At 39.0% G+C, this 22,985-nt stretch overlaps 2 protein-coding genes across 4 annotated transcripts in view; both read right to left on the minus strand.

The window, feature by feature from the left end:
* Nucleotides 1–117: 117 nt before the first annotated feature.
* lman1 (lectin, mannose-binding, 1) lies at nt 118–11,183 on the minus strand. The gene is made up of 13 exons (XM_084935449.1): nt 10,920–11,183; nt 9,721–9,875; nt 7,338–7,445; nt 6,950–7,011; nt 6,544–6,643; nt 6,287–6,410; nt 5,074–5,132; nt 4,723–4,855; nt 4,274–4,461; nt 3,913–3,989; nt 920–1,082; nt 708–832; nt 118–614 (listed from the first exon to the last, which is right to left on the minus strand). Exons 1-13 carry the CDS (start codon nt 11,137–11,139, stop codon nt 578–580), a joined length of 1,551 nt encoding a protein of 516 aa, XP_084791575.1. The 5' UTR covers nt 11,140–11,183; the 3' UTR covers nt 118–577.
* A 6,203-nt stretch (nt 11,184–17,386) lies between these two features.
* Nucleotides 17,387–22,985, minus strand: part of ccbe1 (collagen and calcium binding EGF domains 1) — a 36,528-nt gene continuing 30,929 nt past the window's right edge. For 2 of the 3 annotated variants that reach the window (XM_084935451.1, XM_084935452.1), the window contains 5 exons: nt 22,474–22,579; nt 21,611–21,750; nt 20,269–20,304; nt 18,340–18,375; nt 17,387–18,063 (listed from right to left, as the gene is read on the minus strand). In XM_084935451.1, coding sequence (XP_084791577.1) covers nt 17,803–18,063; nt 18,340–18,375; nt 20,269–20,304; nt 21,611–21,750; nt 22,474–22,579 — 579 coding nt within the window. In that variant the 3' untranslated portion in view covers nt 17,387–17,802. The remainder of the gene's footprint in view (nt 18,064–18,339; nt 18,376–20,268; nt 20,305–21,610; nt 21,751–22,473; nt 22,580–22,985) is intronic. The other variant, XM_084935450.1, reaches the window with a different exon arrangement.

Raw genomic sequence — 22,985 nt, forward strand, 5'->3', positions numbered from 1 at the left:
AGGAAGTCTTTTGCAATAGGTGGGAAAATTGTGATAATGAGAAATTAACAGAAAACAAATTATTGAGCATAGATGCATCATGTATGAAGTGTGGAACAATAACCAGGCATGGTGCAGTTATTTGTTTACAGTCGTTTATGTAAATTGTTCAGGTAGAGGATATGTCAGATTCTGACATGTTTGACTCAACTGAAACAGATAAACAGTCCCAGAAATCCAATGTCTGGGTTTACATTATCAATAGTTCTGCTGTATTTTATACAAAATTGCACATTTCAAAACACAGGTTCTGTTTCAGGGAATGAGACTGTGGCAGATTTCTCTCTTTTTTTTAAAAAAATCTAACCATCTGACCAACCAGGAATACTGTAAGTAACATGTTACATCATGTTGGAAATCCAGAAGTGTTACACTGATCAAATTACAAATCTGCAATGAATTAAAAAAAACATCTACAGCAAAACCAATTTTTCAAGTAAAATAACTTACACTGAAAATAATCAAACCCCATCAAAAAAAAAGAAAAGAAAATGGACATTCCCTCATGTATACACTTTGGCTTTATGAAAGTAGGTCATCAAAAGAACTTCTTAGCTGCTGCTTCTTGTTGACTTCTGCGAAAGAAAAGAAGAAAAGGATGCAAAAAAATTAGAGGAGTGGTTAGATTTCCAGGCAGATGCAACCCAAATTACAACCTGATATCTTACTTGTACATGACGTAGCAGAAGAATAGGACTGACTGGACCACGACAAAGATTGCAAAATGAACAGTGGATAAGCAGGAAGGCATGGGAGGCAACTCGGGACACTTCAGGACCTTGTCAGCTGGATTCTAAACAACACAATGCAGATCAGCGAGTTCAGTCAACACTTTTTTTGCTCTAAAACAGATCAGAAGAGTTCAGACTCTGATCCATACCTGAGCATTACGCTGAACCAGGTGCTCCACGTCCCTTTTGACGGTGTGCAGATGTTCCTTGATGTCGCTGAAATGTTGCATGGTCTCGTATGTCCCCATAGCGGCTTGATTACCCTGATTCTGGACAGAGCCAATCTGTCTCAGCGACTCGTGAAAGGAGCTTCTGCAGAGGGACAGAGACATCATGCTTACTGACTGGACATTAACGTTAAAGAAGCCTCAAAAGGACTGAAATAAATCACTGCTGATTGAATTCATGTGGGGAAACATGTTGAACAGTAAACATGCTGTGAGGTGCTGCTTATTTAAAGTCATATAAATTGTCTAAAAATTAATCTTTTAATCCCTATTCACTGGAGGCTACATATTCTCAAACTTTGAAAAAACAGAAAATTGCCATCTGATAAAAGAGGTCATGATTGCTAAATTAATCCCTTATAAAAACATGTTCTTACAACAGATTACAAGTACAGAGGGATAAGAAATGGCTCAGAAACAGGGGGACACCACGTGGATTATGCATCTATGTGTCTATGAGAGGGACGGCTAACATGCTGACGACAAAATTAAAAAAAATGTCTGAAAAATTTAACAAAGCATCTGATAGCTGGTCCCCATTAATGTGGATGTGTGTGAAATTGAGAGCCTTTCTAACTGTAATTGATCGCCCGTGGAAGCATTTTACATTCTCAATCTTTAAATTGCTCATTTATATCTGGTAGAAACACTCTTCTATAACTCCTGTGCACCACTAACTGAACAGTCAGGGTCAAAAGAACATATGCTGACCAGTTCAGACTGGTTTATCCTGGTCACTTCATCATCTGTCTGGAAGATTTGTGTCAAGCTGCCATTCACCCTTGACTTATCAATGGAAATTAGTACAAATCATTTCTCACATTCACCCCGTCAGATAGCAGAATAAACCACTCTGAGGTGCTAGTGCTGAGGCCCACCAAGGACTGAATGTGAAATCTGTAAATCTGCATCTTCACTTTCAGATTAATCACTAAAGGAAGACTACATTGAATGCAAAGCATTCCCAGAAGAGAAGAAAGACTTTAAGCCAGGATCACATTTCTCAACAAAATGTAATTTCTAAAAGTTGATTACTTACAGGGAGGAAGCAACTAGTTTCCCCTCTATCATCTTAAACACGTCTAAGGCGATTATGAAGGGGAAAAAAGACAAATGAGCAGAATTCCACTAGTGTAAGCAAGACAGCCCTGAGGGAGCTTGTGAAAAGAAATCAAAAGGATGGGACACTGTGTATTTTGCTTGTATATGACAGATGTATTTAAAGACTACTAAGCTGATAAGGGCAGAACGGTGCTAAGAAGGGGCCTTTTCTTGCTCGGCCACATGGTCGAGGTCTGAAACAAGGACGACATACAAACAAAATCTAATTTGTTTCACGGACATGGGGGGGGAAAAAAATCTCCCTTGAGGAAGTAAGTGAGCATTTATTAAACCCTATGTCTAATCTTCGTCTACTCCAAGTGACCCATTTATGAGCAAAGAGCCCTCTATGTAGGTTTAGAGCGAGACTAAGTCCTATCATAAACTCTGTGTTTAAGACGGGTCAGGATAAACTGAGCACTTAAGCTACAAAGTAATACAGATCAGTTGCTCACATTAGCACATTAGCAGAAGCTGCTGAAGCCTTTTGCCAGCAAACTTATTTACTGTGCCAATCAGCTTACTCCTGTGTAGCACCCTTAATATTCAATTATTACATCTTCCCACTCACTACAGGATTTAAAAAAAAGAAGCAAAAAACAAAAACTGAGAGTGCTTGGGTAGATTTAGCAAACGAGTAACCAAGAGTCGAGTGCCATGGGAATTATGGGTCAACAATATGATAAAGAAAATCATGTATGCAGTCATCTGAGAATGAATGTCCTGTTGGATTTAGGGCATATAAACAGCTTGCTTTTTTGTGATACATGAGAGATTAATGTTACATAAACTACAATCTTTAATATCTTGTCATTCTGATTAAATCTTTATGCAGATGGTGTGTTAAAATTAACACAAGACAAATATGCATTAATAAACATAAATAAATCCAGTTTCTTTGTTCGTGCAGCTCGATTTTAAAAGCGCCCAGAATGAATCAAACTTGTCAATCAAGTTTTCCTGAAAGGAAAATAAATATTTGTGCTAAATGGCTGACAAAAGAGTGAGTAAGACTACGTAGCTGTTTCATAGGTCAGTCATAATGACTCACTCATCAAGCAGCAGACATATTTAAAAATGCTGGCATGCCCACAATGACATAGTCCATAAAGAGCTTATGGTAAACAATACATAAGCAAAGATATGTTATTGACCTAATATAACATTGAACCTGTACACCAAATCAGGCTCACTTATTCTAAGTAGCAAAATCAATCATTCTCTATTCATTCCATACCTGCGAAAAATGAAATCTGAGCACAGGTGACTATTTTTATGGTTTTAAAAGAAGCACATTAGAGCTGGATATCAGTGTGCACTTTGAGCTGTAATTGTGGTATGACAGAATTCTTAATCAGCCACCTTTTGGGTTTCTCTGCTTCCTGATCAGCTGTCAAGTCTGTCCAAACGACTGCAACACTATCCTGCTCATGCGGTATTTCTCTATCATGTAACGGATTCATTGCAAATGAGTTTTTTTTATTAGGTAATTGGTATTAGGTATTTGGGCAATCTTCTCTCTGTGCCAAAACCCAGTTTACACTGGCGCAATGCATCAGTAAATCTGGGCCTAGAAATCGAGCGTTACCAACTGTGGAGGAAGCCGTTACAGCCGCTGGATTATCAGGACAGCAGACACCTGTGATGTCGCAGCCAGCCTCTCCTAAGATTAAATGTGATGTGATGGATTTAAGCGGCAGGATTTCCCTTGTTTTTCTGGAGTATCACGGATGTGTCTTTATGTAGTTTTTTTGAAAAAACAGCTATTTTTTAAGAATAACTGATTGTCAACAACAAACACTGTTGTTACTTACTTCAACTCGTTCAGGCTTTTGAGAACCTCCTGCTGCGTGGCTACGATGGAGCCCAGCTGCTGACCAGCAGAATCCAGCTAAGAGAGAAATGAAGCACAATGGTCTCAAAGTTCATACTGTTACAGCTGTCATATAAAGGGTTTCCTATGTTTTGATAAGCGCTCAGATGAAACGTTTAATAAGGTAGGAGTTCATAGAAAGACAGTCCAAAGTCCCAACACACATTTTTAAAATGTAAAAAGAAACAAACAAAAAAAAGAAACATGCTTCTCCATTCGTAACAAAATATAAAAATCTATTTTGGAGCTTTACAGCGAACACCTTTAGCTTGCGTAAGTTTGCTTCTTGATGACATGCCCACCTGTCCTGACTCAGTGTTTGCCCCCTTTTTGGCGACCTCATCCGTGATGACGGAGACGTATCGACGCTGTTCGTCCAGGATCATAGCGAGCTGCCGGTTGAGCTGTTTGATTTCCAGATGGATCCGGTTCTGGCCTTCAAACACCTGACGAATCTCCCGGTCATTCACACTCTCGTACAAATCATCGACTGAAAAAAGAGACTGCAGATTAAAACCCAATTATAGAAAAGAAATTTGTAAACTTGTCATGTAGATTTACAAAAGTAGTATTTGAACATATTTGTCTTGAATGTATTCTGATTCATATTTTTCAAATAATGTAACTTTTTTTTTTTTTTAGGTAACACGTAACAGATTAATATAGAATATAAATAAAAACAAATGTGTATTTTTCATTCATTGTGTAATTTTACACAACTGTTTGGACCATCATGCTTCAGAAAACTAACTTGGTTCTCCTTGGACGTCCGGGTGCTCCTTCTGAAATTCCTCTTTCTTTTTATCGAGCTCTTGCTGGAAGTTCTGAAATTCCTCCTGGTACTTGTCCTTCTCTTCTTTAGGAATCTCAGATTCAACTGGGGGCTTCAATGGGAAAGACAAAAAACCCCTCTGTGAACTCAATAGAGGCTCTGCTTGGGTGTATAGTGCATATGCACACACACATGCACGTGCACACACACAGACAGACACGCACACACACACACACACAACTACAGAGTGAGTAAAAGACACACAACAGATTGGAAACGTATTAGGAGTTCTAGACAAAAAAAAAAAAAAAAAAAAAAAAATGTAGTTACCGGTTGCTGGCCAGGCTCTGTGAGTCTGAATAGCAAGAAGGATAAAACATCGTGGTCATCTGACGAACAAAAGAAAATTTCAATGAGAAAAATCACAAACATCAGAAATAAAATTGAATTACCACACTTTAAGACTATAATATAATATCTCAGAAACAACTGCAATAAGGTAATACTATCATGCTATATTAGTAATTAGCAATTACCAATAAGCAGTAAGTCAAAACAGTGATACTAGGAACAAGGACTAAAGGTAGCACTAATAGGCAATAATGTTAAGATGGAAACAATTTAACTAGTCAAGACCAGACCAGCAAAACTAGTAACGTCATCATAAGACTGAGGTAATGTTTCAATAATGTTTTAACTACAGAAAATTACTAGACAGTACAAATGAAATTAAGTCTTTAATAGAAGGCAGACCTGAAATATTTCTAGTGCTACTACTGCCACTGCTCATTAATACAAACATCTAATTATCCAGTTAAATCGCAGCAAGAATTTAGATGTGTAGACATGGTCAAGAGGGCCTGTTTAAGTTCAAACAGAGCATCAGAATGAGGAAAAAAATGTGATTTTTGGCATGGTTGTTGGTCCCACGCAGTCTAATCTGAGTATTTCAGAATCTGCTGATCTGCTGGAATTTTCCAAACAAACATCTCTATGTTTTAATGGTCTGAACAAGAGAGAAGTGAGTTCCAGTTCCAAAAACTGGTGAAATGCCTTGTTAATGTCTGAGGTGAATAGCCAGACTGCTTCAAGTTGATAGGAAGATGACAGTTAACCATTTTTTACAACCAAGAAATGCAGAAAAGCATCTCAGAATGCACAAGACATCAAACCTTGAAGCAGATGGGCTACAGCAGCAGAAGACCACACTGCTAAGAAAAGGACTGTACTCAAATGACCTCCACAGTCACTGTTTGGGAAATGGTGGAACAAAAGATTCAAACCATTTCTGTGCAGCCAACAAATCTGCAGCTGTGGTGTGAAGCTATCACCTCATATGGATGGTTTTGAAGGTAAGAGGAGGAGCTAAGTCCATAAGAGGAAAAATATGCGGCTGATAAAGTGTCTGTGAGCGTGGCTCAGTTTTGAAAGTGAGCTAAGAGCGACTGCTGGGTTGAATATGAATTATTACAGAGAAATCCGTTGCTTATGAAATTTTGATTTTGTAGACAGTAAAGACTTTTAACAGCAAATAAAATAATACCTGCTAAACCACCGGTAGCAGCTGAAATGCCAAAGAAACCGTCAGATGGAATGACCATGTTGTCCACCTTTGTGCAGAACTCGTAGTCCTCTTTGTCCGGAGTGAAACCGTTGTTGATCAAGACCTGAAGAGGAAAAAAAGCAAAAACAAAAACACAGCTACATTTTTTACTGTCTCAAAAGTGCCATTGTTTTCCTCTTACTTCACATTGTGAATATATACACACTTAATGCTAAAAGGTTCATGTTTTCTCCTACCGTCAGTGTCCTTTTGTAGTATGTTATTTTGGCTCTGACAGGGTAGGGTTTATTGCGGAAGTCTCGTAAACATGTACCGAGGGCCTGCGTGGAGCCATCGCTGCGTGAAAACAAACAAAAAACTATTACTTGCACCTCATAATTACGGTTAAACTTTGAGGAAAACACACTCACGTTTATTAGATAATAACATTCATGCCTGCGTATATACTTTATGGTACAGTAGGCACAGAATTTAAGATTTAAAAAAATGATTTAAAGCTTTCACTCGCCCGAGGGAGATTAGGAAGGAGAGAGGATTATTTACTTTCCAAGCAAATATAATCATATTTCCTAATCTTCTTTAAGTTGGTAAAATTCGAGTTGGTGATGACATCAGAGGAAAGCGCAAGAAATGTTTACTTACTTTTGATGGTCATAAACAAGGTTGCCATTGTTTCCCACGACGAGAATAGCTGGGTTATTTTTCTGGAAAGATTCCCAGAAAACAAAGAAACAGATTAATCCTTTTTGTCATCTAAAGCACAGAAATAGATTTGATGTTTAGGTAATCTTATTTAACTAAGTAAAATTTAAATTTCACATAAACAAAAAGCTCTGGGTTCTTAATTGCTAACATGATTCCTGACTGAGAAATCAAGCTGTTTGTTATAATATAGGCAGAAAGTCTCTCAACCGACTGCTCCCACCACACAATAACAGAAACAAACGTGAATAAAGCTATAGTGCTTTACACTTTACGCTTATTACTCATTAAGGTTTTACCATTATTAAAAACTATAGCTGACACCAACCTTTCCGTCATTGTCAAAAGAATCAAAGAAGACTCCAATTCCGTTCCACTGATCAGCAGCTCCGTACACTGGACCCTCAAGGCCTTGTGTGCTGGTGAACCACACGGCCTGTCAGCCATAAAAATAAGTCAGTAAACAAAAATAAAAAACAATAAATAGCTAATTTATGTGAAAGAACTTCCATGGGATTAGAGCTGAATAAAGAATATCTGATTTAATATTTAAAGGAAATTTGATATATGGGTGATTACATATATACAAACATACACATATATTTGTTTTCTATTGGAAAGCTTTTATTTTAACACGATTTTTATTTTGATGGTTTGGCAATATTATTTTAAGACAGTGTGATCAGATCAGATCAGATCAGAGCCTTTTCTGCGTGCCCAGCTGAGTTGAGTGTTATACTCCAAATCTTTTATCTGTTCTCTTTTTGCTTTCCTCTCTCCTTTTTCTATCTCTATCTAATAAAGATTAAAATGCTACTTACTGACTACACAGTGCACCATTTCTCTACTCCAATTTCTTGTTAACAACTGACCTAAACGGATACAGTGTAAGTTCATTTCATAAGCTATAGTGTCCTTGTCAATTATCACTGCAGCCTCAGAGCATACATGATACGAACGCATATTTATCTTAATTTAAAATCCTTCGCCTCACATACGAACTGCTTAATAATCAGCCTCATAAAGACCTCATAGCACCATATCACCCCAACAGAACACTTTGTTCTCGGAGTGCTGGTTTACTTGCGGTTCCTAGAGTATTTAAAAATAGAAGGAAGCGCACTTATTTAAGATTAGCCTTAAAACCTTCCTCTCTGATAAAGCTTAAAGTTTGTGTCAGATGACAATATGGTGTAACAGGCCAAGGTTACTGGGTCTATGGTGATGCATTGTGTGTTTCTTCTTTATTCGCCTCTTTTCACTCTTGACGTGTTTATACACAACTCTGTATTTACTCATTAGTCACTATTAATCTCTGATTGTTGGGGTTTTCTTTCAATCTTTCAATATAAAACATCTTGAGATTATCTGTGATTTGGTGCTATATACATGAAACAGCACCTAACTGAACTGCATGAAATACTGCTACATCATTGACAATATAAAAATCTGTAATTTTACATATTTGTAGGATGCAATTGTGCATTTGGGTGAAGTGTGTCATTTAGGCTCCCCAGAGAAGTTTAACCTCTTACAAGGTTAAACTTTATGTTTTAGTTTTTCTGTGAAGCACTTTGTGATTTTTGTCTTGAAAGGTGCTATACAAATAAAATTTTACTTTTATTTTACTTTACAAGTAAACTCAATATCTTTATGCTTCACATTACATTTGTTAGGCAGTGTTTGTCACACAACCCTATGGGTATGACACACCTGAAACAGGGCATGTAGGTGAAACAGGTTTTAGAAGCAAGTTTCTTAATATCTACTATTAGATTATCCACAAAAGAAATATTGGTCTGTTTGGACAGCAACGGGGAGATTTCTCCCATCAGCACGGTCAATACTGGCTATGAGGGAAAAATTATTATTCCTCAACTAGTTATTGGATGTTGATGGTAGTTACGGGAAAAATGATTGCTAAAGTCCCAGTCACACAGCCCTATGGACTGGGGAGTGACCCCCCGGCAACCCTTGTTGCTAAGTGAAAATGTGTATTGCACAAGCAGTAAGATAAACCCTCATTGTGACTGCTTTGGTTGCTACCATATTGCTACAGTCTTTGTTTCAATGGAAGTTGGATCTTGTCTACAAACACTGCCCAGCTGCTCTCTGAGCAGTAGTGAAACTGTGAAAAGTGGAAATGGAGAAGGTTCCCTTCAAAGTAAAAGATGTGCCTTTTGAAAAATGCTGGCTGCAGCACTGAGCCAAAACTTTTATTTTGAAGGTGAACCTTTTTCATTTCTAATTTGCATTGGACCTTTTGACATTTTACTATCAGCTGCAGACAAACGTGAAAAACTACTATTTTGGTGCAGAAGATCTGCAACCAGTTTCCCGAGCAAAAGCCATCCACCTCAAGGAGTTACCACCATACGTGGTTGTTAAATGTCCAATATAGAGGAGGGGGTTTAAGCTGAGCTGAGCCAGAAGCAGTGATAATCAGTGTGGGATCACTGAGAGTGTTTTTCCTCAGCCATTCATGTGACTGGTTAAGGTCAGCTAACAAACACAAATTTTCTTATCATCTTTGAAAAAAATTGTTTCCTATTGGCTTTAGAAAGATTTCTCTTTATGTTTATGCTCATCGTGAGAAAGAGGAAGAGACTGGCATAGGCTAGCTTGGAGTATGCTGGAGTAGACGGTGGAAAATGAAGCTAGACCCTCGCAGCTGCACAATCAGCCCACACTGAGGTTTTTCCCCTTCTTACCAAACCGTCGGCTCCCATTCTTCCTCTTCCAGATACCCTGAATGTCACCTCGGCCTCCCAGTGCTCAAAGTTGACTTTGTTTTTCGTCCAAACAGAACCCCTCTGACTCCTGAGGGATGGCGTAATGCGCACCTGGTCTGCGCTAGGAATGGCATCTAGAACAGAGAGAGGACGCAAAGTGAGTTTACTTACTAATTTATCACAAACTTTGAGGAATCTGTGGAAAAGAACTCAGTGACACAATAAATGTTGTTGTTTTTTCCTCCACTACTGCTGCAGAGGTGTATTACTGTTATTACACGTCAGCATTATCAAGTTGTACCTACTTGATAAGCTCTTTACTGCCTAGCACCTGATTTGTTTGTACGCTTTTTTTTCCCTCTCCAAATGCTACACTGCCTCTACTTCGTACCAGGTCAATCAATCAATCAATCAATCAATAAATGAATAAATATTTTTAGCAGTTTTATATCACAGGAAGTATGGCTTTGGAGCTCTTGTAAGACAAAATGAGCAAAGAAGAGCATCAGCTTGTGCTCTGGGAATGTGTAAAGGGTCATATTTAATATGCATTCAAATGTGACAGTAATCTTTGCAGCTGTTAGGGGACAACAGAAAAAAAGGTTTATTCACAATATGCTGGGTGCTCTGTTTTCTCTCTCTTTGCTTCCTGTCAACCTCTACTCACACACTTAATGAAGCCACCTTTAGCTCTAGAAAATAAACAGTTCACTGAGGAAATAACCTGCAGGATGTTAATGAAGGTGGCCACTATGTACAGGCGCTGAGCGGTGTTTATTTAGAGAGAATGCAGTGTAAGCTGGTGCAGCTTTCTTGTATCAGCAGGGATACTCACAGTGTGATGCAAGACTCCAAAGGCCTATTTTTGCAAGAGGAAAGTTCAACAATGAGGAGGCCTGTGTCTGCACACTCCCCAGTGCCAGTCAGGACTTCTAACTTAACTCTGACTTATTCAGCTCTGCACTGATTTGAATGAAAATGAGACTGGGAGTCGAGTGCTAAAATCAAAGCATTTCCTAGTGCACTTGTGAATGAATAAAACAAGCCGCTGTCGCCTCTGAACACAAACCACAAACAGGACATGGCCTCAGCCGTGCTCGTGCCAGCTGGACAAACGGCTGTCGAAGAGATTTGACGAGCAGCGGTTCCGTGATGCTGACAGCTGGACACAAACTTACTTCCAGTGTGGATCCAGAAAGGGATACCGCCGTCACTCTGAGACAGGTGCGGCCCTTTCAAGCTGTATTTGTACTCAAACCGGCGGTGTGGAGCCTCCTCTGTCGTCGAAGCTCCCACGGCGATGTCGGCGACACTGCTGTGAAATATTAGCGTCGTGACAAAAGTTGTTATAAACAAACGAGCGCCGACAGCCGGGCTCTCCGTTATGGGCACCGCCATGTTTCTGTATCACTGCTGACGTAGCGCTGAGTTCGCGAGCATGACGGGATGCCTGTTGGGCCAACAGGGCGTTTTCTCATTGGACGATGTTTGGGTCCTATGTCGTCCCGCCCCTTCCTCTGTGCGCTATCTCTCTATAACATTTGCACCAACACAACCAACAAAAGTAAACGACAACATGAATAATCAACGGCGAATATATATATATATATATATATATATATATATATATATATATATATATATATATATATATATATATATATATATATATAAAAAGCCAAATAATCAGACAACAAATAAATAAACGGAAAAAAGTTACAATAAAGCTTTCAGAAACAGAGGCCTGTACTTGAGTATATAGCAGTATACCACAGCAGAAATTCAAATGGCCACATCCTTGCTAGTGATAGGCTGGAATTGGCATGCTTTCTTAAAAGCTATTTTTGCCCCCATTTAAAAAAAAGAGCTGTAATGCAAATTCAATTTAAATTTGACAAAAATGGTGAAATAGCATTTACATGTCAAGGGTGGATTCAATCCGCCAACATGCTTTTGATTAGAATGCCTTTTCATGTGAGATATTTTGACATTTTACCTTGCAGTATAGGTGTAATAAATAAATAAATAAATAAACAAACAAATCTCATTCTGAAGGTCTAGAGAGTGGTCAGATCTGGTAGCAAGTACCAGTTGCATCTGTTGCAAATAGTTTGCATGGAAGAAACCAATACTCACAAACTGCCCAGGTGCCACTTTGGGAATGCACAGGCTTTTTATTTTTTCATTTTTATTTATTTATTCATTTTATAGATTAATTCTACTAATGACAGCCCAGGACACTCTTGCAGAAGACTCTCCGAATCTCAAGACTCCCCCTTTCTTGTCAAAAAAGAGGGGTATTTCAATATAATTGATAACATTACTACTAAAGTACAATGTTAACTAAATCGGATCAGCTTATTTATAATTAATACTAACTGTAAGACTAGAACACTTTTTTCTTCTTACATGTTTGGATATTTCACTAAATAAACCTCTACTCACAAACACACAGGTACAAACATAGAGAGGCAGAGTCCTGCTGTGTGTAACTGCTGCTGATTGCCTGCAAATAATAAAATCATGTTGCACTGTCTGACCGATGCTTAGGAACTTGACACAACCCACTAAATGTGGGAGACTTTGGGGCATAATAGCAAATATTTACCCCAGGGCAGCATACTGGGTCAATGTGACCTTAACATGTGCAGTTGTCACTCCATTAGGTCTTGCAGGTGATTATATGAAGAGGATGAACATGATATAAACTATTAAAACATATACCGAGGCCTTGATTTACTTCAAAATTTTCCCCACTTTCCCCCAGTTGCCTCTATGGGTGCTGCACCACTACAAGGGCCAGTTTGGAGCCTTTTTCTTCCTGTGAGTGAGCCACTGAATTATTTGGCTACCTTTGCAAGCAACACGTGAAAAGTTGGTGAAGCAGATGAATAAAATTCAGATGAGCTAAAGCTTTAATCATGTTTTTGGAAACAAGGTTAATAGGAGATCAACTCCTCGAGCAGGTGAAAGACGTCAATATTGTTTTTCAACTCTGTGTCAACACAACAATAAAATCCATTATATGACAGGTATGCACAAGTGTTGTCAAACCAGATCTGTTTTGCATGTCTTTAAATAGCAGAAAACTGTCATGTGGCATGAGGCTGTGGAAAGAAAACTCTATTAGATTGATCCATTATCTACTATTAAATATACTATTAAAATGCATCTGTAAAATGCTCTGCCAAACAAAACACACAAGAAGGAGAATATATGAAATTGTGAAAATGTCTGGTGCAGGCTCTTACCACTCGTGACATCTTCCCAGTGGATTTGTAAGGGCAGAGAAAATAGAGACATCTGTCTTTTGTCTGAGGAAGTCCTCATTAGAGAGTTAAACCACACTCTTTGTGGGGAAATGCAGGATTTGAATAACAAAGGCGGTGCTAATAGATCCATTTAGAAGTGGACAATGGGAAACCGTGGATTGTTAATGGGTCAGTGAAACTGTGAATAGCCTATTGCATGAGTCAGAACAAATATTTGGCCAGCGAATTATACAATACTGTACTAAATATAATCCTGGAAATGACAGCGAGCCTCTGCCGTTGAGCCACATGAGGTTTGAGGTGGCACTTTTTTGAGGGGCATGTTCTATCCTTGTTTTGACCGCTGGATGTCCTCCTATCATTCTGTGTGTTGTGGAACCAGTGGCCTTAACAGACAAAACAAATACCTGTTGTGTTGTGCATGGGGCCATTTGTTCTTGGGGGATCTGGGCATCTAAAGCATTAAGAGGAAAGGGAGAGTGGCTTGTCAACGCCTGGTGTGAACGATGGCTTAGTTAAATGAAGCCTGTTGCTTCATGGCGTTTATTCATACCGGAAAAGCACAAAGCAATCCATTATCACGTAGACTAAATATCTGCTGAGGTGACAGCATGCTAAGGAAACGTCCCACCGAGCTCTTACTTTTACCACCATCATGCAAATCGCTTCTCTCCTTTGAGGACCAGGGCACTCACTGTTCTTATGATTTTAATTACGATCCAGTGAGCCTGATGCTGACCCGATGCACAAGAGACACAGAAGCTTCGCTTATCACGCCTAGCAGCTTTGAATGTTTTATGATCATTTAAGCCAATAATGCATAGATTTGATCTGCCGCTGTATTATTCGCAGGCTTGGCTCTGTGCATACAGGCCACACACTCACCCCGGACAATGCAGAAGGGGGCTAAACCTTCATTTCAGATTGCTTTGACACAGTCCAGTGTGGTCTGGGCAGAAGAGAGGGCACTTATTGTCCACTAAGGACTTTGCCACATTCATTTGAGGAGCAGCCCTTTCTCATTATTAACAGACACACTAAACGATGGGGCCCAAACAATACAGAACAGATCCCTTTATGCAGACAAGTGCTCAACGTTTCAGCAGCCACTGTGTGCCCTCCACCACTCCCGCTCCCTTTTTAGATACCTGCACATCAGTGAAAGATGTGGAGGACACAAAAGATATCCTCAACTTTCCTTTTTCTCCCATTCTGTGAAACAGGCCCATTTTAAAGCCTTTATTTGTGCAAAGCCTCTCATTAACTCCGCTCATGCTGCCTCACTCGGTTTGCCATTGCTTAAGTACCGGGTGTTGTAAAAAAGCTACCAATTAGTCACTCATCAGCTCCAATTAGAGGAGACAAAGCCCGAGTAAAGATAACTCAATGAGAGGGAGAGGTGGAAGGGTGAGGGCTCTCAGTATGTGCATGTGTGATTGTGTGTGTTTTTTTGTGTCTACACGCATAAGTGTGTGTGTTTGCGTACATGTGTTGAAGCCCGGACCGGCACAACATCGTTTTTAATCAGCGGAGAACTTGCGGCCATTCAGTCTGACCCACCACGGCACAGGTCCATTCACTCTCCAGGTCCTCAGCGGGCCCTTTTCTCAGGGCCAAGTGTTGTTGTGCTGGGAAGACAGGCCCCCCAGGAGTCCCAGAAAGAGAGCCATTCAATCCTCTCTACCTGTTTGCAGCACATAAAGCACTTAGACCCTGGCCGATCTCTCATCATTGTCTCCTTCACTCTCAATACTTCCTTAAACTTAGGCCTCAACAAGAGCAAGCCCTTTTAGAGAGGGGGGAATAGGGGATGTATGTTAAGGGGGTGCCTTTCGCCTCATTAGAATTGAATTTGCACTGTCTTGTAATTACGCTGAAGGGCAACAATGTATTTTTTTTCTTCCATCATAATCTTTGCTGAATGGAAGATTTTTTGGGGCAGTTAATTTGCTGCCCACACTAATTTATTAATTAATGAATTGGGTAGCACTAATTTTCTTTATGCTGCCCCTCTCTGTTTGTTTCCTCCATCTGTTTCCAACAGTCCTGGGCAGCCGCTACTAATAAAATTACCTCATTAGGGCTTTTTAACAACACAGTAACTCACTCATCCTTTTTGCTACTAAACATTTTCTTTGGGGTCTGTTTGTGTGTGTGTGTGTGTGCATGTTCCCATTTAGTGCTCCATATTTTTTGTGGACAGTTCTAAATAATGAAGGGGGCAAGCAGAGAGATATAATTGGGAACAAGGGGCCACTTCAGCAAATATTTGAAATCCTTTTAAAGGCCTGTCCTTCTACAGTGGTGATTAATTACTTCCAGAAGAGATATTTGAGAAATTTATTGCCAAGATTTCCCCGTGTTTTTGTCTCTTTCTATATGAGAGGAGCCCAGCTTGTTAAAAAGAATCGCCCAGCACTTCAATATCGGTCCCTCTTTAATCAAATGCAAATCATAACATGCAGCGTTGTGGGAAAATGGGCTCATTGTGAAACAAATACACAACGTGTTAACAATGATGTAGTGTCTAATGAGGCTGGCATCCAAAATCCAAAACTTCCAACTATCTGAATGGATTTCGGTTAGGATGTTGTCAAAGAATGAACAAATCTGCGTTTGTCTTTTGGGAACGACATAAATGTTTCTAATAGAAAAGATAACGAATGTGAATATGATTTAAATCAGGGAACAAAAAGTTCTTCCAGGAACAAAATGATCACTCTGACGCCTGCAGGTCAATCTTTGAGAGAGAAGAAAAGGTAATGTCACAGAGTCCCAAAATAAACAAGCATGTACACATTACCCATGCTGAGTGAGCATTCCCACAAAGCTTTATTCATCACGGTGTTTTGATTGTGTCTGTGTGGATCCCTGTGAACTACACGCCAAAGTCTAATGAGTTCAGTCAGCACTCTGTGCTGTGCATCATTTAATGGGCTGAACTCAAACAGTACACGCTGTACAGGACTGAGAAATTACTGCCATCTAGTGGATTCATAAGGGTACTGAATGCTTGATGTACAAACACAACTAAGTACTGTATTGTCCTTTCTTCTGGTTATTCTTTCTTAAACAAGGAATGGATAATAATGTAATATAAAATCAGGTTAACTCAACCAGAGAGTGAGTGGCACCACATAATGGTAATATTTGGTGGTAATATGTAAGAGAATGCTATCAAAATCGTTCATAGTGTGTGGATGTGGCTGGGATTATTGTGGATAATGGCAAAAAAATCAAAACACCAAATACCATAAAATAAATAAAACAAACAAACAAACAAACAAAAAAACATGCACAGATGAGTCAAGTCAGACGTTTCTTTTCTCTTTTTTTGTTTCCTAAGGCTTGTATATGCCTGGTCAGGAAATAACATTCTCGTTTTGGTGATTATTAGTCATGATGTTCATCAAGGATGAACAGGTTTTTAAAAAAAATTTTCTCCAGCCTTGAAAAATTGCCCTGTTTTCTGCCAACAAATCAACAGGTCGGTTAAAAATAAGATTTCTTTTTAAACATCAGACTGCTTTCGATCTCTTGCTTTGAGAAGGTCTCCCTCTGGTGGAGAAAAAAAATTTAAACATTTTAGTCAGCTGACATTCACACTGCCCTCTGAAAGTTGCCTGCTTGCAGAGAAGGCTTTACTTTGGTTGGTTTATTATTAGATCAGATATACAAGCGCAGTGGTTTTTATTCTGAGTTTTAAACAAGCCACTAATGAGCTGTAGGCACAGAAACTTTAGTCTGGTGTCCATGGCAGGAGATATAATTCGGTTTTAAGAAGTTTACTTTAAAATTATCAAGTTACAGGCTATGGTTAGGCACCAGAAGGCTGCTCTGGTGCCTAACGCAGCCCTCCAACTAACACCACAGCGCGCAGCGTCACTGCGTATATCAAAGGAAGCTGTGATAACAAATATGCATCTGTTTTTTGTTTTTGCAAAAACTAGAAATAAATTATGAAAAAACAAAACTGTTCTCACTTTGGAGCTCTTACAGGTAGCAAAACATTACAAAACAAGAACCACTGTGAGAGCGCAAACCTCCACCAAGACAGCTCACTCTCTGGGCAGTATTCACTTTTAAGGGAATATTTGGTATGTATTCATTTCGTCTTTATCAGAACAAAGTTTTATGAGAATTCATTCAAAACTACACAGAAAAAATGGCACCTCCTTGACAGAAGTCAAAAACTTCTTAAGATTTAAAAGGCCAACAAAGACCTCGAGGAACGCTGTATTAGATAAGGTGCGGTGTCATTTCAGTGACATTTGAAACTTACCGATAATCCACAGTTGCAGCTCTGATCACAGCTGCTACTACAGCAGTATTTCCAAAATTTCTTTGAATCATTACTTTTGGTAAAACAAAGTTTTAAAAATGACAATGGGGCATGCAATAGATGACACTCAATGCACTAAGGTTAAAAAGTAAAATTCTATATTTTGCTGCTTTAATTCTTCCTGCAAGCACAAAAATGATGCAACACATGCCGATTGTTTACAGTTAAAGAGAAAAAAAACTGTTTTTATGAGAGACTTCTTTAATGTGCTATAAAGGAACAGTAGGTTTCTGAAAATATGCAATAAAAAAGCATGCGTTGGCACAGTCTACTCATTTTTGTTAAAAAATAGATGAAATTTTGTATATCATACAAAAATAGACAATCTGTAATCAAACAGCATAAAATATGTTCTTTTTTAAAGAAGTTAAATAAGAAGGCAGATCATTTTAATATTCACACCAAAGACAATGTATTTTTTGTACTTTTTCATTCATTCCAGTTTGTTCACTCTGTTCTCTCTCGTGTTGGTTTCCTCTTCCTGTTCCTCTTCGGCCCTCCGCCTGTTCGAGGCGGCGCTTCCTTAGAGTCCTCACCCGAGCCCATATCTAAAGGGTCCTGGTTTTGTCTCCAGCTGTCAGTGACTGTGGGAAAGACCTCCTCTAGAGTGTGCATAGGTCGACCGTAAACCTTGCTCTGCAGGTCTGCGATGTCATTTCGGATGTCTGCCATCAGCAGAAGCAGGAAATCAAAGGATCCTGGAGGGCCCTGAGTTTGACCAAAGAGATACAGAAAAACTGATTTAGAAATTTAGATTTTTAGCTTATTTGTGGATATAAATATAATTATTACACAAGAGTTTATTGCATCAAGGCTCAAGCTGTTTGGTGATCTGGCCACTGGATGTGTGGACATGATGATAATGCTTACTTTCCATGAGATACCATCTAATTTCCCAGCCATGCTGTAGTTTAACTACACTTTTCTATTTGATAGTAACGAGTTACAGTAATGTGGCCTCGGTATAGACAGCCTTAGTCTTACTGGTGGTCCAACAGGCCCAGGAGCTCCTCTGTCCCCCTGAGGAAACAAAACAAATATTTAGTTAAGATGAATTACACTGAAGGAAAATGCATGAGAGGAATTCATGATATTCTGCTACGGGAACTTTCACAAACTGGAAAACTGAGTTCAGGATGAAAGTAAACACGATTGCTTCATGGATTAAAAAAGGAATAAATGGGAGCACATTATATCAAAGAAGCATGTACTGTGTTGTTATATATATTTGCTAAAACAGCAATGCAGCTTTCATCAACTCTGTGTAAAGTTTGAAACATAGACTATCTAAATGTCACCCCTAAAGCTCATGCTCAAAATGTGAGAATACAAAGTGTGGCTCTCCATAGAGTTTAGTGTAAAATCCTCTTTTCTAGCTTTAGATAACAAATACATTTCTAAGCAAAAAAGTAAAATTAGCCCCTTTAGTAAGCTGGATCCTTTACAGCTTGACTGTGAATTATCATGGCAGCCTGGTGATTTACAGTAGCACATACACATTAAGCTGACTACCCTGTTAGCCATGCTCAGGGTCACAAGGGGGCTGGGAGTGTTTTGGCAGATGGTTTGGATTTGTTACTCTGAGAGACATATTACCATAACCCTCCAATCTATCCGCACAAACATCCCAGCTGCACTGAAAAGAACACCAAGGTACTGTGTCAATAAGGCAGATGCACCTAAGTCTTTCCATGCGTTCAATCTACAAGCCAAGCAAACAGAGTTACAAGGTCCAATTTAACATGAGAATCTCTGAAGCTTTCATACCTTGCTCTTGTAACTGATTTATTTTTCTTTTAAACAAACACAACCACCCTGGTGTCCAATCATGGGCACTGTTAAGTCTCATAATGTTTCAAGGTTTCTGCATATTAGCTCCTTTAACTACTTCATCTGGCTGCTCTCAGTCTAAATTCATTCTGACATCCTGAAGGTTCAGGATCACGTCCCCAGTGAAACTAAAAAAGAAAACTTACCTCACTCACTCACTGCACCACCGACCTGCTGTACTTATCACAGGCTAGGGTCAAATCAAAGATAGAGAGAGAGCTCTGTTCTATTTTTAAAAAGCTTTTTCTTTGAGGCTAATCTTAGTAACAACTGCCACAGTCACAAGTGAAATCTCACAGTAACTAGGATGAAATCTGCATTGTGCCCACTTAATCTCAGACTTAACCATCTGTCAGAGCCTTCTTTTTTTAACCCTTTGTCTTAGGCTTCACAAGAACGCAAAGCAGAGAAAAGCATTCCTGTTAGCCTGTTTATAATAACATCTCCAACTGGCCAATCTGAATAAATCCAGGTGATTCCAAACAACCAAAACAGCCCAGAGGTATCTATAGTGTTCACATTGGTGGTCAATGACATTTCTGTGCTGAAGTCACGGGCTCAAGTCTGATTTGAGAAATTTCTTTCCAAGTGAGCAAAATCCTGACCCTCTCTATAAGAATATGTAACGCACGTTTCAAGCATCGACCAAAGCTTGTGTTCATGTTGTACACAAAACTGTGAAAACTGCCTATAAACTTGTAGCAACTTGCAGTTAAGTAATCCCCTCATGTGCCCGCGCAGCACCCAGGTGAGGATTAACAAGTATTCTGGCACCTGCCTTGTGCTTTTCATCCTGAACAAATCTGGAGAGGGGGGGAAACAATTTAGCTATTGAGAAATTTACTTTGATTGATGTGATTTTGGCAAATCTATACAGCCGGTGCTTTCTGCACTCACGGCACCGACTTCTTTTTTAAAATAGGATGCAATATGTCAATGGTGATGACTCCTCCTGCTCCCTAAGGGATCAATGTGATGGGCAATTCTACTCTTGTCTACAGAAATTGCCTTGTAGAGGAAATTTATACTTTAAAATTCCCCAAAATTAAGATTTTTGGTTGGCTAAATAGCATCTGAACTCACCTTTAGACCGTCTTTTCCTGGTGCTCCTGGAGGCCCCTGTTCAATACAAAAAGTAGTTCAGATATATTTGATTTTTAAACATATTTTAGTCACTTTTGTTTCAAACTCCAAAGGTATGAAATTATATTTACTGCTTTAAAGTATTGTTCTGTGGCGGCTTGTTGAATTCAGTATATTCCCAGAAACAGTTTACCCAAAGCCCCTCAAAATACAAAACTACTTTATTATTCTCCATCAAGTGAGAGTACCCACGATTAACTCTGTTCCTGCCTCCAGGCCATTTCTGAGTAACTTCAAACTGACAACACAGAGTGCTTTGATCTCTTTCATGGGATAATAATCTTTGTATAGGGAGTAGCGCCAATATTCAGATCACTAAAAAGCTTCTGAGTCACGCATTCATCACCTCTGAAATCCAGACATGAAGTCAAACACACAGGGCCTGGTGACCAAACCAAACCTAACTGCACCTAGAGTTTAACCAGGTTGTTGTGCGATGAGAGGACAATATCTTTTCAGTAGGAGATCCTCAGCATGTGTACTGATGAAATGTATAAATAAGATTAAAAAAACGCATCCACGCTCAAACACAAAGCAACAGGTCATCTTCTAAAAAACACTGCTCTACAGCTCTTGTTTTGGCTTTAAGCAGCTTGTGATGTGATTGATGGTAGGTGATGATAGTCTGATTTATCAGTGAGAAGATTGCATAAATACAAGAGCTTTAAAACAGTAGAAAATATGTCTTGATAGCCACATCCTGCACATTCTTGATTCCAGTCCCACACTTTAACATGTAGGGTTGACACTTGCAGGAAAGACTTGGCACGGCGCAAAAACAGCAAGCCAAAGAAAGCAACCGAAGCTGTTGTCCTGCCATTTCCACGTGTTATCCTTATCCACCTCGCAAGAATGAGGGTCTTTAAAAGGGTGCATGATGGGATGTATTTTGTGTCTTTCTCAGGGGGGTTTCCTGTCAATGCAGTTACACTAAATTATCTGATAATATAATAATTTAGTGAATCATTAAAATGAAAAAAGAGATTTTCAAGATTTTATTGCTTTTCATATTAAAACAGCCATTCTTCTATGTGTCACAAAGTAAAATTATAAGATAAAAATAATAATAAATAGAAGTAACTGGTGTAAGAGTGGTGCTATACATCAACTTATTCATAGGTCACAATCAGGACACAAACTTTCTGATTTTTATATTCTCCATTTGACATGAAGAATATGAGAAATTGGATATAAAATGCTGTTTCATCCAAGACGAATGTTAGTTTTTCTTGTTAAATTCTGCGTAAATTTTTAATTGTAAAACAGGGATTTAATAACTGACCACAGGTCCCCGAGGGCCTCGCTTGATGTGGTACAGGTCGGGTGTTGGTCCAATGGGTCCCATTAAGCCTCTGGGGCCAGGTGGTCCAGGGGGCCCCGTCTGTCCTGTAATTCCTGGAGGGCCTTCTGGTCCTGGATCTCCTGAAGTATTACACACTGATATGAGTGGGTAGGAAACAACTGAAGAGATTACACACACAGACACACACAGACTCTGCATAATAGATGCTTCTTAGCTGTACTAGAGAGATTTCAATGTTAAGATGATGCCAACAATGCCTATATTATATGAGGAAAACCTGCACTGTGTGCTAACATTGTTTAAAAGAGGGATGACCACAAAAACACCCTGAAGTTTGGATTTTAGCTATGCAGATGTTTACAATTTGAGGTTACCTATAGTTTACAGTTAAATATGGTACAAATATTAATTCTCTATTAACAGGTCAAAATTAAAAGTTGTCCAATGCTTTGAATTGTGAAAACTAAAACATTTCTATCAGTTCATCTATCCATCACTTTTATTGTTACTAGGGATTGTTAAAGATAAGTGTCAGAAATGTGTCATAAATACCACCTAAAATACACACAAACACACACAGAGACACACACACACACATATATATATATAACTCTTGTATTTTGTTGATTATTATTGATTAATGCATTTTTATCAGTTTTAAAAAAGTGCATTTCCCCAGTGTGGGCTTAAACCTACTAATAGCATAAGTGCTGTCAGTAATTTTTTCATGTAAGGTGTGCCTGAACGCATCTAGCCTATCAGTACTTCCAACATTTTGCTTAACGCCATGACTTCTTCATAGAGGCTGGTGTTCTTGCGTAGAAACTGAGGCTGTGTCTTACCCGGAGGTCCAGGGGAACCTGGAGGCCCTGGTAAAGACATAGGTGATGGGAGTTTTTCACTCGTCATCTGCTCAGGGATGCCAGCACTGTTTGACAGCAAAGCCATCTTAGAGGAGTTACGAAAGAAAAAGAAGAAATGGTTGAATAACACTGTAAATGCCATGGAAAGTTAACTAAAAATTGCTGAATTAATTAAGCCCTTTTTAAAGCTGATTTGGAAGTTATATAAAACATATAAATATCTGACTGTACAATTATGCATTTAGTTTTAAAAACAGTTTTACATACAATGACTCATAAAAGCCTGCAATGTCAAACAGGAAAGGAAACTTTCACCCTGGAGGGCCAACATAAACTAAAATTAAGCTAAAATTTTATTCTCTGCCAAAGATTAAAGTTGATCATCTCTCTGCACCACAGTAAAAGCAGTAACCCAGCCAGATGGAAGGCCAGGCAACCCCTCTGCATTATTCAGCATGACCAGGAGCTTTCCTGCTCCTGTATACTAAGTA

This window comes from Perissodus microlepis, chromosome 7 (genome assembly GCF_051167445.1).
Source record: "Perissodus microlepis isolate ML-2025 ecotype Zambia chromosome 7, ASM5116744v1, whole genome shotgun sequence".
Lineage (NCBI taxonomy): Eukaryota > Metazoa > Chordata > Actinopteri > Cichliformes > Cichlidae > Perissodus > Perissodus microlepis.